This window comes from Indicator indicator, chromosome Z (genome assembly GCF_027791375.1).
Source record: "Indicator indicator isolate 239-I01 chromosome Z, UM_Iind_1.1, whole genome shotgun sequence".
In the NCBI taxonomy this organism is placed as follows: Eukaryota; Metazoa; Chordata; class Aves; order Piciformes; family Indicatoridae; genus Indicator; species Indicator indicator.
Window position 1 is genome coordinate 61,982,430 of NC_072053.1, and position 15,991 is coordinate 61,998,420.

The 15,991-nt window shown below is 41.3% G+C and overlaps 1 protein-coding gene across 1 annotated transcript in view; it reads right to left on the reverse strand.

Moving 5' to 3' along the window:
• The window catches only part of PPIP5K2 (diphosphoinositol pentakisphosphate kinase 2), a 59,456-nt gene that overhangs the window by 40,970 nt on the left and 2,495 nt on the right, over nt 1-15,991 (reverse strand). Inside the window, exons 2-5 of the mRNA XM_054397502.1 lie at nt 7,805-8,197; nt 6,199-6,394; nt 4,359-4,449; nt 53-138 (exon numbers count right to left, since the gene is read on the reverse strand). Coding sequence (XP_054253477.1) covers nt 53-138; nt 4,359-4,449; nt 6,199-6,394; nt 7,805-7,948 — 517 coding nt within the window. The 5' untranslated portion in view covers nt 7,949-8,197. The remainder of the gene's footprint in view (nt 1-52; nt 139-4,358; nt 4,450-6,198; nt 6,395-7,804; nt 8,198-15,991) is intronic.

The following is a 15,991-nucleotide window of genomic DNA, read 5'->3' on the forward strand; positions in this document are numbered from 1 at the left end:
CATCTGAAACAAAGAGATACCAATTGTTGGTATTTTAGTCATCAATTTTTACCTTGAGGATTGTTTGGATCACGGTTCAGAACTGCATAGCGAGGAAGTAAAATGCCTTCAGCTTTCAGAATACCATACACTTCTCTCCTGGAAGAAAAGAAGTTGCATAATAAGACAGCAAATCCTGTCAATATTGGTATTTTACAGTCCAAGATTAAGGGAGGAGAAAATACCTGCAAATGTTTCTTTTTAAAATCACATATTATTATATATATGTAATATATATATTATATATATATATATATAATATTATATATAATATAATAACAGCTGTATCTTTGCAGTGATCTCATCAATATAATTAAAAATGTAATCTGCTATGCCAGTCCTGTTCTCTCCATTCCGGCACTGCAACAAGGGAACCCTATCCCACTCAATTCAATTGCTAGTGCCATTCAATGCAATAGATGACTGGCGTCTCAAGAGAGATCATAGGTCAGCAGGACAGCAGTTGAAAGGCCACACAAAGATTCCAGTCACTCTAGCCAGTAAGCAAGCTTCACTGGGGGCACAACTGAAATGCTTCTATGCAAACGCACAAAGCATAGGCTTTGATCAATGGGCTAACATTCATGGGATGAGCTTCAACAAGGCTGAATGCCAGGTCCTGCACTTGGGTCACAACAATCCCAAGCAATGCTACAGGCTTGGGGAAGTATGGCTGGAAAGCTGTCTGGTAGAAAGGCACACAGGGGTTCTAATCAACAAGCAACTGAATATGAGCTAGCAGTGTGCCCAGGTGGCCAAGAAAGCCAATGGCATCCTGGCTTGTATTAGAAATGCTGTGTCCAGCAGGAGTAGGGAGGTGACTGTCCCCTTGTACTCAGCTCTGGTGAGGCCATACCTTGAGTATTGTGTCCGGTTTCGGGCACCTCAATACAAGAGAGATGTCGAGGTGCTGGAGTGAGTGCAGAGGAGGGCAATGAAGCTGGTGAAAGGCCTTACGGCCCTGGAGAATAAACCTTATGAAGAGCAACTGAGGTAGCTGGGGCTGTTTAGTTTGAGAAAGAGGAGGCTGAGGGGAGACCTCATTACCCTACAACATCCTTTCAGGTAGTTGTAGAGAGAGGCTGGTGCTGATCTCTTCTCCCAGGTAATCAGTGACAAAACAAGAGGGAATAGCCTCAATACGACTGGGTAGGTTTAGACTGGGCGTTAGGAGAAAAATTTTCACAGAAAGAGTGGTCAGGCATTGGAATGGGCTGCCCAGAGAGGTGGGCACCAACACTCATGTTTAAAAGTCATTTGGGTGTGGTGCTTGGGGATATGGTTTAGGGGTGAACTTTGTAGAGCAGGGTTACCGATTGGACTTGCTGATCCTAGGGCTTTTTCCAACCTGAATGTTTCTGTTATTTCTGTGAAATGAGCTAGTATGTGCACGCCTGCAGGGCCATCTTACTGGCATCACACAGAGACATGGTAACATGTCTCCTTTGACTGGAGTATTAGAATGCAAGGATACAAGCTCGTCAGGAAGGACAGGCTGGGGAGAAGAGGAAAGGATTTCACCCTGTATGTCCATGACCAGCATGAATGAACAGATCTCTGCCTGGGGATAGATGGAGCTGACTGAAAGCTTAGGGGTCAGGATGGCAGGGACAGGTGACATTACAGTGACTTCCTGCTACAGGAAGTCAGTCAACCAGAAAGACCAAGTAGATGAGGCCCTCCATAGACAGGTAGGAGCTGCATCACATTCACCCCCCATCATCAAGGATTTCAATCACTCTGGTATCTGTTGAAGGGACAATACAACAGGACATAAGCAACCCAAGAGGTTCCTGGAATGCCTTGATGATAACTTCCTTCTCCAAGTGATAGAGAGCTAATGAGGAGAGGTGCTGTGCTGAACTTTGTATTCACCAACAAGTAGGGGATGGCAGGGAACAAAGTTCAAGGGCAGCGTTGGTTGCAGTGATCATGACATGGAGCAGTTCAAGATTCTTAGGGCAATAAAGAGGGGGCACAGCAAGCTCTGGAGTTCAGGAGATCAGACTTTGGACTCTTTAGGGACCTGCTTGATAGAGTACCATGGGATAAAAGTCCTGGAGAGAAGAAGGGCTTAAAAATGCTGATAAATGAGTTCAAGAATCACCTCCTCAAAGCTTAGGAGCAATGCATCTCAACAAGAAGGAAGTCAGAGAAAAATGCCAGAAGGTATGCATGGATGAACAAGGGCATCACTTTTTGTGAACAAACACAAAAAGTAAGCCTGCATAGGGTAGAAGCAATGACAGATAACCTGGGAGGAATACAAACTGTCAGCAGCAGCTCCTAGAGATCACGTTAGGAAAGCCAAAGCCTTGACAACTAAATCTGGCCAGGAACATCAAAATCAACAAGAAAAACTTCTATAGGTATGCAATGATGAAAGGTAAGACTAGGGAAGATCTGGGCCCTCTCCAAAACTAAATAGGAGACCTACTTACCTGGGATAAGGAAAAGGCTGAGGCACTCAGTGACCTTTTTGAACTACCAGCTGTATGAGAAGATCAGGTTTGAGACCATCTAAGGAACCTGAAGGTGCATAAGTCCACAGGACCTGATGAGATGCACCTGTGGTTCTTGAGGTAACTGGCAGATGAAGCTGCTATGCTACTATCCATCATATTTGAGAAGTCATGTCAGTCTGCTGAAGTTCTCAGACTTGAAAAGGGAAAAATAACCCTAATTTTTTGAATGGGGAAAAAGGAAGACCAAAAGGCAAGAGCATGGAGTGGATCCTCCTAGAAGCCATGCTAAGGTACACAGAAAATAAGGTGACTGCTGACAGCCATCATGGCAGTGTTCACTATGAGCAAAATAATACCTGACAAAATTGGTGGCTGCCTACAATGAGGTTGTATCATTGGTAGGTAAGAGAAGAACCAATAATATCATTTAATGTTGTAGCTGTTCTGCAAACAAGGGCAGCTGCTGGGATGTGTGCAGAGCACATGATTCTTTAGCCACCAAGTCAGATGCTGCAAAGAACAAACCCAACAACATTCCTGAGGAAAGCATCCTGCAGAAGCCAGCCTCCTGACATGCTGACACTGTTTATTGGGGGATGCTTTTAGCATATATATAGGGGTGGGTTTCAGTGGTTGAGTGGAAGAAAGGGTATTTAAACAGTTACTTCAAGCAACAGAGGTAGATTGGGGGGGCAAGGATACTGCTAGGGATATATTTGGGACTTGTACTTCTGACTCTGAGATTTGGACACCAAAACTCTGTAATGCTGGGGATTCTGCAACGCTGTAATAAAGGACTTCTGAGATACTCTGCTCTCTGCATTTCTGGAATTCCACTGTGGAACAGTAACAGTGTTTGTGGCTCACTCATCATGCAAATAGCCCCCCAGTCATCAGGGACTACAGTCTAACTGGACTTTTGCAAAATATTTGACACTGTCTTGTACAACATCCTTGGAGGCATGGATTTGACAGTCGGATCACTTGGTGGATAAGGAATTAGCTGGATGGTCACACTCAGAAAGCTGCAGTGGATGGGTTGACACCTGAGTGTAGACCAGTTGTGAGTGGTATTCCTCAGGGGTTGGTATTTGGTTCAGAGCTGTTTAACATCTGTGTTGGACAGTGGGATTGAGTGCACCCTCAGCAAGTTTGTTGAAGACATCAAGCTGTGTGGTGTGGCAAGTTGAACTGCTGGAGGGAGGGCTTGAGAAATAGGATTCTGCAAACCTCATGAAGTTCAACAAGGACAAGCATTATCTTGTTAAAGATTATTAACATGAATGGTTGAAAAAGTTTATACAGGACAGCAACTGAAGCCATCCAAAACAGCAAGTCTTTTCTCTATTCAGAAGGCTCCAATGTTCATGTATTTTGCTTGCTATTGTTTTGTTAATATTTGCTATGCATGAATGCAGCTACAAAAGAAAACTCTCTCTGAATACCACATAATCTTTGAAGACCAACAACTCCTGTAAGTATTCACTTAACAGGAAAACCCACAATCTCTTGTAAGTCCCAAGTTCTCTAGTTATAGGAGGTTGTAGAGTTGCTATACGTATCTATGCCATACATGTTTTCAGCTTAAATATTTGCTAAGCTTTAAGGAAATGTACCACCAAATTTCTACTTTGCTGAATCTTCAAATGTCTCAATAAAGAAGATTCAAATGAACAAACCCACACTTAAAACATATCCCAGACACCTATGCATACATTAATAAAACATAATACGGACTGTAATTTTATTTAGACTGTTGTGCAATATACAGAACTTTTGCTATGCAGTAACAACAGATTTTCAGTCTCCACCTTAAAAATAGTTTGCTTTTTACAGGTAGTTAGTGTTACTTACCTGTCTTGTATGTGATACTGCATATTCAAGTCATTGATTATGAATGGATTCCTGAGTTTTGCATAGGCCACTGCTTTGTCCAGTGGAAATCCTAAAATAATCAACACCAGTCATCAGCTTGGAATCTTTATATACAAGTTTTAGAGCACAACCAGAGATAATGCTTAAGTAGGGGATGCTCCCTCAAATACAGACATACACAACATCAGCTTAAGACGATCATGAATCTACAGCAACTGATGTCATTTACCTGGACCTGAGCACAGCCTTCGACACTGTCCCACACCACATCCTGGTCTCCAAACTGGTGACACATGGGTTTGATGGGTGGACCACAAGATGGATAAAGAACTGGCTTAATGGCCACACCCAAAGAGTGGCTGTCAATGGCTCCATGTCCCAGGGGAGGCTGGAGACAAGTGGAGTCCCTCAGGGATCAGTCCTGGGACCAGTCTTGTTCAACATCTTTGTTGGTGCCATGGACAGTGGCATTGAGTGCACCCTCAGCAAGTTTGCTGATGACACCAAGCTGTGTGGTGCAGCAGACACACTGGAGGGAAGGGATGGCATCCAGAGGGACATTGACAGGCTGGAGAGGTGAGCCCAAGCCAACCTCATGAGGTTCAACAGGACCAAGTGCAGGGTCCTGCATCTGGGTCGAGGCAATCCCAAGCACAAATCCAGGCTGGGCAGTGACTGGCTGGAGAGCAGCCCTGAGGAGAGGGACTTGGGGGTGCTGGTGGATGGGAAGCTCAACATGAGCTGTCAATGTGCACTTGCAGCCCAGAAAGCCAACCAGGTCCTGGGCTGCATCAAGAGAAGTGTGGCCAGCGGGTCAAGGGAGGTGATTCTCCCCCTCTACTCCACTCTGGTGAGACCCCACCTGGAGTACTGCATCCAGTTCTGGAGCCCCTATTACAAGAGGGATATGGACATGCTGGAACGTGTCCAGAGAAGGGCCATCAGGATGATCAGAGGGCTGAAGCACCTCTCCTATGAAGACAGGCTGAAAGAGTTGGGGCTGTTCAGTCTGGAGAAGGGAAGGCTCCAAGGTGACCTTATTGTGGCCTTGCAGTATCTGAAGGGGGCCTATAAGAAAGCTGGGGAGGGACATTTTAGGATCTTTTTAGGTAGTGATAGGACTAGGGGGAATGGAATAAAGCTGGAAGTGGGGAGATTCAGGCTGGAAGTGAGGAAGAAGTTCTTCAGCATGAGAGTGGTGAGAGCCTGGAATGGGTTGTCCAGGGAGGTGGCTAAGGCCCCATCCCTGGAGGTGTTTAAGGCCAGGCTGGATGAGGCTCTGGCCAGCCTGATCTAATATGAGATGTTCCTGCCCATGGCAGGGGGTTGGAACTAGATGATCCTTGTGGTTCCTTCCAACCCTGACTGATTCTATGATTCCACAGTCTAATGTCAGCATGGGCTGCCTAAAGTAGTGGTCCTGTTTCCAACACGCTCCTCCTGGCTTCATGTGCCCTATACTTCCATAGGGCCAGAATTACAGCTTTTATTGCTTCTGCTTGAAAATATGATTTTTAACTTCAGCCTACTCATCTTTAGTTAACTGCCCAACCCCATAAAACACCTTAGCAGAGATACATCAACAAGTGTCCAGACACCCAACACTTCCATTGAGAAAACAGCATGCCTTCACAGATATTGCATCGAATAATTATTAAACCATCATTTCCACTGGCTACACATTTATCAGTAGAATAGCTATTTTAAATACTATGTCAGATAGGCAATGGAAAAGCAATGGAAAAAAGGAAAAAAAGAAACCTCCAAACCAGTTAAAATATTTAGATATCAAAAATATTTATAGTATCATAAGATTTACCTTTAGAATGAAAAGAAATGAGACAGTCACATAAAGGCCAGTTTTCTACTGGCTCATTCAAAATGATATCCTCTTCAAATACTACCACAGTTATGTACTTAAACATGGAGAGGCGTTCAAGAATTTCTTTCATTGGTTTGGACTTAGATTTCTTAGCCATTGAACAAATTCCAACTGCGATTTGTCTTTCTGGTGGCTGAAGTGGGGGAAGGGAAAAAGCAATTATTAAGTTTTCTCAGAACACAATAGGGTTTTAGCAGTAGAAGACATTTTCTGATAAAACTTTGTAGTACCTTTGATTAAGTGCTCAAACAGGTAAATTGCTAGCGGGTAACAAAACGCACCACTGAGAGTGTGCTGCGCTGCATCTGTACGAAAAGCATCCCAGGGAGCTAAACCATTCAATAGCTCTACAATACTTTTGAGTATTGTTTCAGGAACAAATTTATAAGACCAAAATCTGAGTCAGAAATGTCAACTCTGAATTAAATCATACCTATCGTTTACTCTGAAATTAACTAGTTTTAAAACTATTTAATTCTTCTGCATCTCCATACTAGTCACAAAGCATCTCGTCTTATTAACTAATATTATAAATAAATTAATAAAAGGAAAACTAGTAAACCAGAAAATATTATTCTGGATTTCTGAGCTATTTGGTACATAAGCAATTTCACTTCTGTATATTCTTTCATGTTCTAAGCCTTAAAGAATTTTATAAGTGCAACAGCCCATATCCTGCTCTATTTAAAAAGAATCAAAAAAATCCCTCCAGAGCAATCTTTATCAGCCTTCCCTTGCTAAAAGAGACTGACTGAATTGAGCTGTATAAGCTGCTAATTCTGCACCACTTCTCTGCATTTGCAAGTTACCCATGATGAAGTCTTTAACACTTCCTTGCATTTATTTTTTTTTAGACAGGCTTACAATCAGCAAAGATTTAATCTGAGTATTCCTGAAAGTGAGCTGTTACAGCAAAATACAGCTAAAAAAAAAAATGGAACAACATGATCACTCATGGATAACACAATTAAAAGTTCATCTTAAAACTAAAAATGGATAATCACAGTGCTAAAATATAATTCAGAACACTCTGCATGGATAATAAACTACAGCATAACTCAAGATTAATTTAACATATACTTTTTATACAAGAATGAAAACATGTCAGATCTTCATGAGAACAGTAGGGAAAAAAAAAGAAATGTTAAGTCTGTTCAAACTGATAAATCAAAAGTGAACTCTGCAGCAGCAACACAGAAAAGAAACCCTTGATCATTTTTTGCTACTAATTATCTGAATAAATAAAATGAAGGCTTGAGCCATCAAGCTCATTCCCAGAACCAAATCAAGTCTGCAAAGCTGGCATATCAACATCACCTGCTCTGTATTAAAGTCAAGCACATCTACTTTGAAGTTCAAGGTATACTCACTTTTCAAGTGTGCTGCATTTACAAATATAACTGACATATCGTTATCTGAATATGAACAATTTCCCAACACAATATAATTTCAGTATTAGAATTCTGTGATCTAATGCCATTTTAAAGTAAAATAACGCTAGAGAACACACAGAATAGTACACACATGCTCCTATGGTACATACAGAGTCATACTCTTCCTCCTCTTCTTCCCCATGATCATAGAAGTGTTCATAATCTGTAGATCTGGCTGAATCAAATAATTCTTCTCCATCTTCTCCACCCACAAAGAATCTAGGAGGATCACTCTGTGGTGCATTAACAGACATGGTTACAAGACTGGGAACAATCTATGTAGAAATTACAGCCACTTTGGAAGCCGAGATACTGGGCATGTTTCCTTCTGTCTTGGGAACATGAAAAGTCCCCTGCTCGTGGATGCTGTTTTTGTAGTACTGCCACTGTGACGACGTTGTCTGCCAGACACTGTTTAACTGGAATCATCTGCTCATTATTGGTTATCTGCTCCAAGAAGCCCAGAATAGGTTACTGCTTCCCTGAGATCATAACTTTTTAACCTAAAAGAAATATGCAAACAACAAAGAGAAAAAAACACATAAAAATAAATCCTTCTGACTTATAAAAGGTGTTTGGACATGCTCTGAGGAAAGCATAAGAAATAGAACTGTGCCTCCACTAAGAGTATTCTTATATACTGTTCTTAAACCTATTATTTCAAAAACAGTGACTCTTCAGAGAAAAAGCAGAATATGTGCCAGCTTGACACTTGCTTATTTATTTTCAACAGAGACTTTCTTTATTTTCATATGTAAAAATCCATATTTAGGGAGATGTACAATACCATTGCTTTTTGTCAAAAGTACTTCTAAGCACTGATGTACCAATGAAGCGAACACATATTGCATTCTACTAACAAGTCATGAAAATAAAATCTTGGCCAAATAACTTGTATACAGAAAAAGGCTCAAAGCTCAATATTCTGGTGTTTCAACTGAGTAACTGTTCCTGCTCTACATTGTGGATGACTTTATACTGTTAACTAAATTCCATTATTGCTACCTAGAATATTGATAGGCAGCTACTTGTTTAGAAGTTCAATTACATATTTTAGGTTGTTTATTAGTCAGATCATTACACAACTGACATTCAACAATGATGCTTCAGCAGAACTGAATTTGTCTTTAAATATCTGCCAAAATTATTTGGCTGTTCTATGAAGCAACAGTAAATTCCCAAAGGTGAGCAATGATTCAGCTTCCTGTGAAAAAGCATGGTAAACAGGGTAAAAGTTACCCAGAAAAAAATCTGCCCTGAGTCAAAGAGCAATAGGATAAGCTTGGGTAAACAATACAGCTGCTCCAGATCCTGAAGCTGAAGAACAAACAACAGACATAAGGATCCTGGAATGAGAAATTTCTTAAACGTATTTATGTATTTTCTCTCCAATTCCGCTAATGAAAAATTACTTTCTCTTAGAATGTGAAACCCCAGCCACTTGTCCTTCAAGTGACAGGAATAAAGTGAAACTTCAAACACCTAATTCATCTTGCTTACGAGAGTCATAAATTAGGTACTGAGATAAACCATTCCTGTTTATGACATGGTGAAGAATGCAAGTTTACCAAATCCTATTTCTAGCAAGCTTCAGAAAGGCAGAGATTATTACCGATATATATTGGCAACTAATAGAGAATTTTAATATTATATTAAAACCAAAAAAGACCCATAAACACTGTCAAAGCTTGAAAATTAAGTTTAACAGACCTTGCACCAGCTTGCCCCCTCCGTCTACCCAAATTCTGCACACTGGAAACAAGTATGTCAACAGCTTTTTTTAAACCTAATGATTTTTCATAAAGGAAAAGCAACCACTTGAGCAGATAAGCACAAGGCCATCAAAGGAGGGGTTTTAAGCCTTCTTTACCTTTCTCTTTATCTGTAGCGCACTTTGTGAGAGCAGCAGCAGTTGTGAAGTTTGTGTGTAATTACTGAATGGTTGTTTTGAGTATCTCTGGCACAACCCAAGTCTCTTTAACCCATTACTTCTAAAGGAAGCAGAAACCACACAAAAAACAACTGATGGGAAAATACAAGCTTTTTGTCTACAAATGACACAAAGATATAACCCGACAAGCTTAATTCCCTAACAAACCTATCTGAAATTCAGTGGGTTTCTACCTTTGTAACTCAAGAATTTGAGGAGTATTGGTGTTATTGGTGGCAAGTAGCTCCATTAGGTTGAGTTCCACTTGCAGAAAACACACTTCAGTCACACGTTCTGCTGGAGTTAACAGATTGTTTTCTGCAAGATTTATTACATTGCTGACCTGTCTGAAGGTGGATGAATTACTAGATTGCCACTCCAGGCTATGGTGACTGGGCCATAGAGTTTTCAGATAGTTTGTGAAAACAAGACCAAAGACAATGACAATTTTCAGGTTTGTTAATTGTTGCATGGACTCACTGAATTTTATGTAAGTTGGCATTCTGATGATGGTTACCTGTTTATTTCCCACACAGCAGCTACTGTCATTAACCTCAATTTAAGTCAGGATATAATTAAGAATTTTTTTTTTAATAAATGCTTTCAGAGATGGGAACTAAAGCTCTTTCCCTTCAAACGCTTTGGCTACCACAAAAATTGAGGAATCTCCTTTCTTCTCATAGTGTGTTACAGAAAGAGTCGAAGAAGAGTGACACAAAAAGAAATACAAGAGTAAGTGCCTGCAACCACAGTGAACAACTTATCCAAGACTTCTAAAATCTATAGTTATCTGACAAAAAAATGCAGTAAGACCATATTTGGATAAAAACATGGTTTTCAACTTGTATAACAAAGAGAAATTGTAAGTGACAGAGCAAAAAGATGGAGCTGCCTTCCTGCCTCAGAAGTACTGTCAATGCTGATGGGAGAAACTACTAACACATGGTGCCCTACACAAAACTCCATTTTGCTCCCCCTGAGTGGGGAAGAGTACTGCCAGTACCATTTTTCTGTTTTAAGAAGGGAGCAGCAGCAATACAGGGGCAGAGACATATGTTAGATCCTCTCATACTTGGAGTGCATGAGCGTTAAAACTTATTAGATAGTGAAGATTAGAAGATTACACGCATGTCTACCATGGAAGATTGCAATGCAAGCAAGACAAAACCCAGAGCTTTGTGTTGAAATATACACTGACCCATTTCCAAAGAGATAGTATCGAGACTAATTGGGCAACAACATCCTACCGTGCAATGACCTTTCCAGATAAAATTAGTTAGACTATGTTTCCTTCAAACCTCAGATGTTACACAAGGCTTCTGTTTTACAGCTTAATGATAAAAAATATATTCCCTAATTTGGAAGTCCTTTATTAGTTAAATTTAACTAATAAAGAAGTTCCAAACAAACATGTGGTCTGTTCATTACACCTGTCTTAAAACCTCCTACTCATGACCACCAAATGATAAAACTTGATTAAAAGGAAAAAACAAAAAAATGCTTAAACATTAAATCCGCTAATTTTATATTTTCATCTTAAAAGAAACTCATCTGAACATTTCCCTAGTACCTTACACTTACCAGTGGAAGGTAAATAAAATAACACATAAAATGACACATAGACAAGCTTAACATTAACATACAAACAGGGCTGTACCCAAATCATAGCTTTTAGTAGCTTACTAAGCAATTCCAGTCGAGCGTTCACTCCAGCAGTGTACAACAGGCTTTTTTCTAACACAGTATTTCTCCACTTCCACAAGTATATTCTCAAAGAATAATTCAGAACTCCTCTATTAACAGACAGTTTTCCTGTCCTCAGTCCACACATTTCTTCAGCTCAGGAATCCAACCCTGGTGCTTCCCATATATACTTAGAGCATAAAGATTAGCATTCCAGTAACTGTCACAAACAAATCAGCTCAACATAGCAGCAGTGGTCTGAACAGCCATGTAAAAGGGGTTCAAAGTTTTAACAGCCATGTTCCAAATACCAATAAAAGCACATACAACTCCCATATAAACAGAATGATTTCACTGGTGTTTCTTCTGTGTCACTACAGCTATCAGAACAAATATAGACTGCCTAATGGAAACTAAAGAAAAAAAAAACGAGTAAAAATGCTGCTCATCTGTTAAGAGTAAAAAACAATACACGATGCATTAAATAGCTATAAAATATTTTAAAATCATAAACCACTCAGGAAAATACTTTTGGAAATGCCACTGTAACAAAATAACTACCAACCACTTTGTGACATTTACACTGTACCTGTTCAAGAAAGGTAAGTGGTGCTCATCTGTTACATGATTCTGTACATATGCTAAGATATTATTAGTTGTTTAGCTTAAATAAATTTAAATGGAATTAATCATAAGTTACAATGTTGTGTTATATAGTATGCTATTTGCTTAGCCTTATTTAATGTGAGTACTAAATTGCTGAAGCCTTAGGACACATGTCATCTCCCATGGGAGGGACCCCACAGCAGGACAGAGGAAGAAGATAAGGAGGAAGGAGCTGCGTAAACAAAGTGTTATGAACTGACCACAATTTCCATTCTCCACCCGCCCTGTACTGCTTAGGGGAATGAAGTAGAAGAGTTGAGAGTGAAGTTGAGCCAGGCAAAAAAGGAGTGAGGGAAAGGTTTTTGTTTATTTTTTCTTATTTTTCATTATCCTATTCTGTTTCATTGTCAATACACTAATTTCCCCAAAGAGTGTCTGCCTTGCCCATGACAATACTTGGTGTGTGATCTTCTTGTCCTTATCTCAACCGACAAACTTTTTGTCACATTTCCTCCCCCCGCCCTGTTGAAGGAAGAGTGATAGAGTGGCTTGGTAGGCACCTGGTGGCCGGCAAAGGTCACAGAATCTTATAATCCTAGAATTGTTTCGGTTGGCAAAGAGCTTTCAGATCATCAAGTCCAATTGTTAACCTATCACTTCCAAGTCACCATTAAACCACACCCCTGAGCACCATGCCTAAAATATGTCCAAGTATGGCAATTCAACCACATCCCTGAGCAACTTATTCCACCAAATAAATTTTCCCAAATATCCAATATAAACCTCCCCAGGCACAACTTGAGGCTGTTTCCTCTAATCCTATTGCTTGTTACTTGGGAGAAGAGATCAACACTCACCTTGCTACAGCATGATTTCACGTAGTTGAAGAGTGATAAATTAGGTCTTCCCTCAGCCTCCTTTCCTCCAAGCTAAACAGCTCCACATCCCTCAGGTACTCCTCAACAAGACTTGTGCTCTAGACTCCTCTCCAGCTTCACTGCCCTTCTTTGGACACAGTCCAGCACCTCAATGCATTTCTTGCAGCAAAAGGCCCAAAGCTGAACACAGTATTCGAGTTGCAGCCTCACCAATGCTGAGCACAGGGGCACAATCACGTTCCTACTCCTGCTGTACACACTGTTTCTGATCCAGGCCAGGATGCCACTGTCCTTGGCCACCTGGGCACACTGCTGGCTCACATTCAGTCATCTGTCAACGAATACCCCAGATACTTTTCTGTTGGGCAGCTTTCCAGCCACTCTTCCCCAAGCCTGTAGCATTGCACAGGGTTGTTATGACCCAAGTGCAGGACCTGGGACTTTGCGTTGTTGAACCTCATATCACTGGCCTTGGCCAACCGATCCAGCCTGTCTGGATCCCTCTGAAGAGCTTTCCTATCCTCAAGCAGATCACGATCTGGCCCAACTTGGTGTTATATGCAAGCTTACTGGCAGTGTACTTGATCTCTTCATCCAGTCTGTGGATAAAGACATGAAGGAGAGCCAGCTCACACACTGAGCTCTGGGAAATACCATTTGTGACTTGATGCCAGCTCAGAGGCCCAGCCTTCCGGACAGGTTTGTAAGCCAGCAAAGACTACACTCATCCAAGCCATGTGCTGCCAGCTTCTCCAGGACAATGCTATGGGAAACACTGTCAAAAACTTTACTAAAGTCCTGGTAGACAATATCCACGGCATTTCCCTCATCCACTAAGTGGGCCATCTTGTCACAGAAGCACATCAGGTTAGCCAAATAGGACCTGCTTTTCACAAACTCTTGCAGACAGGGCCTAACCTGGTTGTACTGTGTGTATTACATAAGGGCACTCAACATGATATGCTCCATAGACCTTCACAGTCCTGAGGCCAGACTAGTTTCCAGTATCCTCCTTCTGGCCCTTCTTGTAACGAGTCTCACATTTGCTAACTTCCAGCCAACTGGGACCAGTCTTCCTGGACTCCTTTGCCCTTCAGGACTGCCTCCCAAGGGAACCTGTCAACCAATCTCCTAAACAGGCTGAAGTCTGTGCTCCAGAAGTCCAAGATGGCAGTTCTACCAACCTCCCCTCCTTGCTACCCTAAGAATTGAAAACTTAACTTTCTTCATCACTATGCCCAGGACAGCCTCCAACTTCACAGCACCCGGAGTCCCTTTCTGTTCACAAACAGCAGGTTTAGCAGGGTGTCTTCCCTGGCTGGCTCACTCCCCAGCTGTGTCAAGAACTTAGCCTACACACTTTCCAGGAACTTCCTAGACTGTTTTCTTTCTGCTGTACTGCATTTTCAACAAACACTTGGTAAGTTGAAGACCCCCACAAGAAGCAGTGGTAGTAACTGAGACTTCTCTCAGCTGCTTATAGAATATTACATCTGTCTCCTAATCCTGGCTGGGTGCCCTATAACAGACTCCTACCAAGTTACCTGTCATGTTGGTCTTCCCCATAAACACTCAAAGCTACTGTCACCATCATTAAGCTCAAGATAATCAAAACACCCCCTAAGATACATGGCCACTCTGCTCTTTCTCCTTCCTGGTCCATCCCTTACAAAGAGGTTATAGCCATTCATTGAAGCAATCCAGTTGTGCAGATCATCCCACCATGTTTCCGTGATGGCAACTATATCATAGTTTTCCTGCTGAACAATGGCTTCCAGCTCCTCCTGTTAGTTTCCTGTGCTGCGTACATTCATGTAGATGCACTTCACTTCGGCTACTATCTTGTCACCTTCTTGAGAAGATAAGGAAGGCTTAATTCCTACCTGACCAATCCCAGGCACTTCTGTGATTACTAGCCGATCAATACACTTTGTGTCTTTGGTACTGTATTGGCACTCCATCCCATACCTCCACGAGCATGGCAGATTGAAGGCCCTGGCTAGCACCATGTCCCACAAATACTGAGGTGCCACCCTCAGGCTTATTGCTAGTAAGCCTGGTTTTATCCATTCTCCCCTTCAAATTTAGTTTGAAGCTCTTTTGATGAATCCTGTCAACTCCTGTGCAAAAATTCTTTTCCTTCTTTGTCAGAGGTGTATGCTGTGTGCTGCCAGCAGGCCTGGTGGTGTGTAAATCAACCCATGATCAAAAAAACCAAAGTTCTGACAGTGACATTAGACTTGGTGTGAGGTATCAAACTGCTGGATCTTCCAACATCACACTTTGCAACTGGAAGGATAGAGGACACTACTTGCTCTCCTGTTCCCTTAACCTGTCATCCCACAGACCTGAAGCCTCTCATTTCCCAAAGATTTCTTCTTGTCAACCCACCACAGTGCTCCAAATGCAATTCCTGTGAAAGAAAAACTATTGCACTGTTACCTACACTCCATCGTCAGCAGCAAATTATACATATATGAGCTTTTGCCCACACTTTTTTCAGCTTAGTGGTTAAGATTTTTTTCTGATAAACAGAAAAAAGACTGGAAACCACAGAGACAAGAGGGAACAGAAACTGTATTTGCTTTGTTCTGTTCAACTGTTCTAACTATGAGGCTACCATAATCCAATTTCACTCTCCTCATGTACCACTTGTTTTCTTTGAAGGTGACCACTGGGTTTCTTTCCACAAGAGAGGGCTCGCTGATCTGGATTCCAAGCAGAAGGCTGGTGCAAAACTTTACCAGTGAGATATCTACACTCTCAAGCAACAGGAATCTAGAAATACCCACCTTATGGGCATTTCCTATTGGGAACAACTTTCATCAGTGTTGCTCACAGGGGCATTTACATTTCTTGAAATGCTGTATAGCTAGGCCAGCCAATTAGCTGCATTTACTTCAATCTTCTCCAAGGGAAGAATTATTTCTCAAGAATTGTACCATCTAAATATTTGTGTCTAAAATAAGACTTCAATTTGACCCTCCATAGTTTAGCCCAGGGGAGTAAAAAGAGCTGCACTGTGCCACGCAAATCAAGATTCTGTTAAAAAGCCAGCTTTGCAGTAAGCAAAAATATGCCTCTTAGGTTGTTGATGAATGTCATTTCTAGCTTTAAAGCACAAAAGTTACAGTTTTCAAACAGTAATTATTTGGCTGATTTCTCTATGTTCACTTTGTTTTTCAGGAATCACAGTTAGT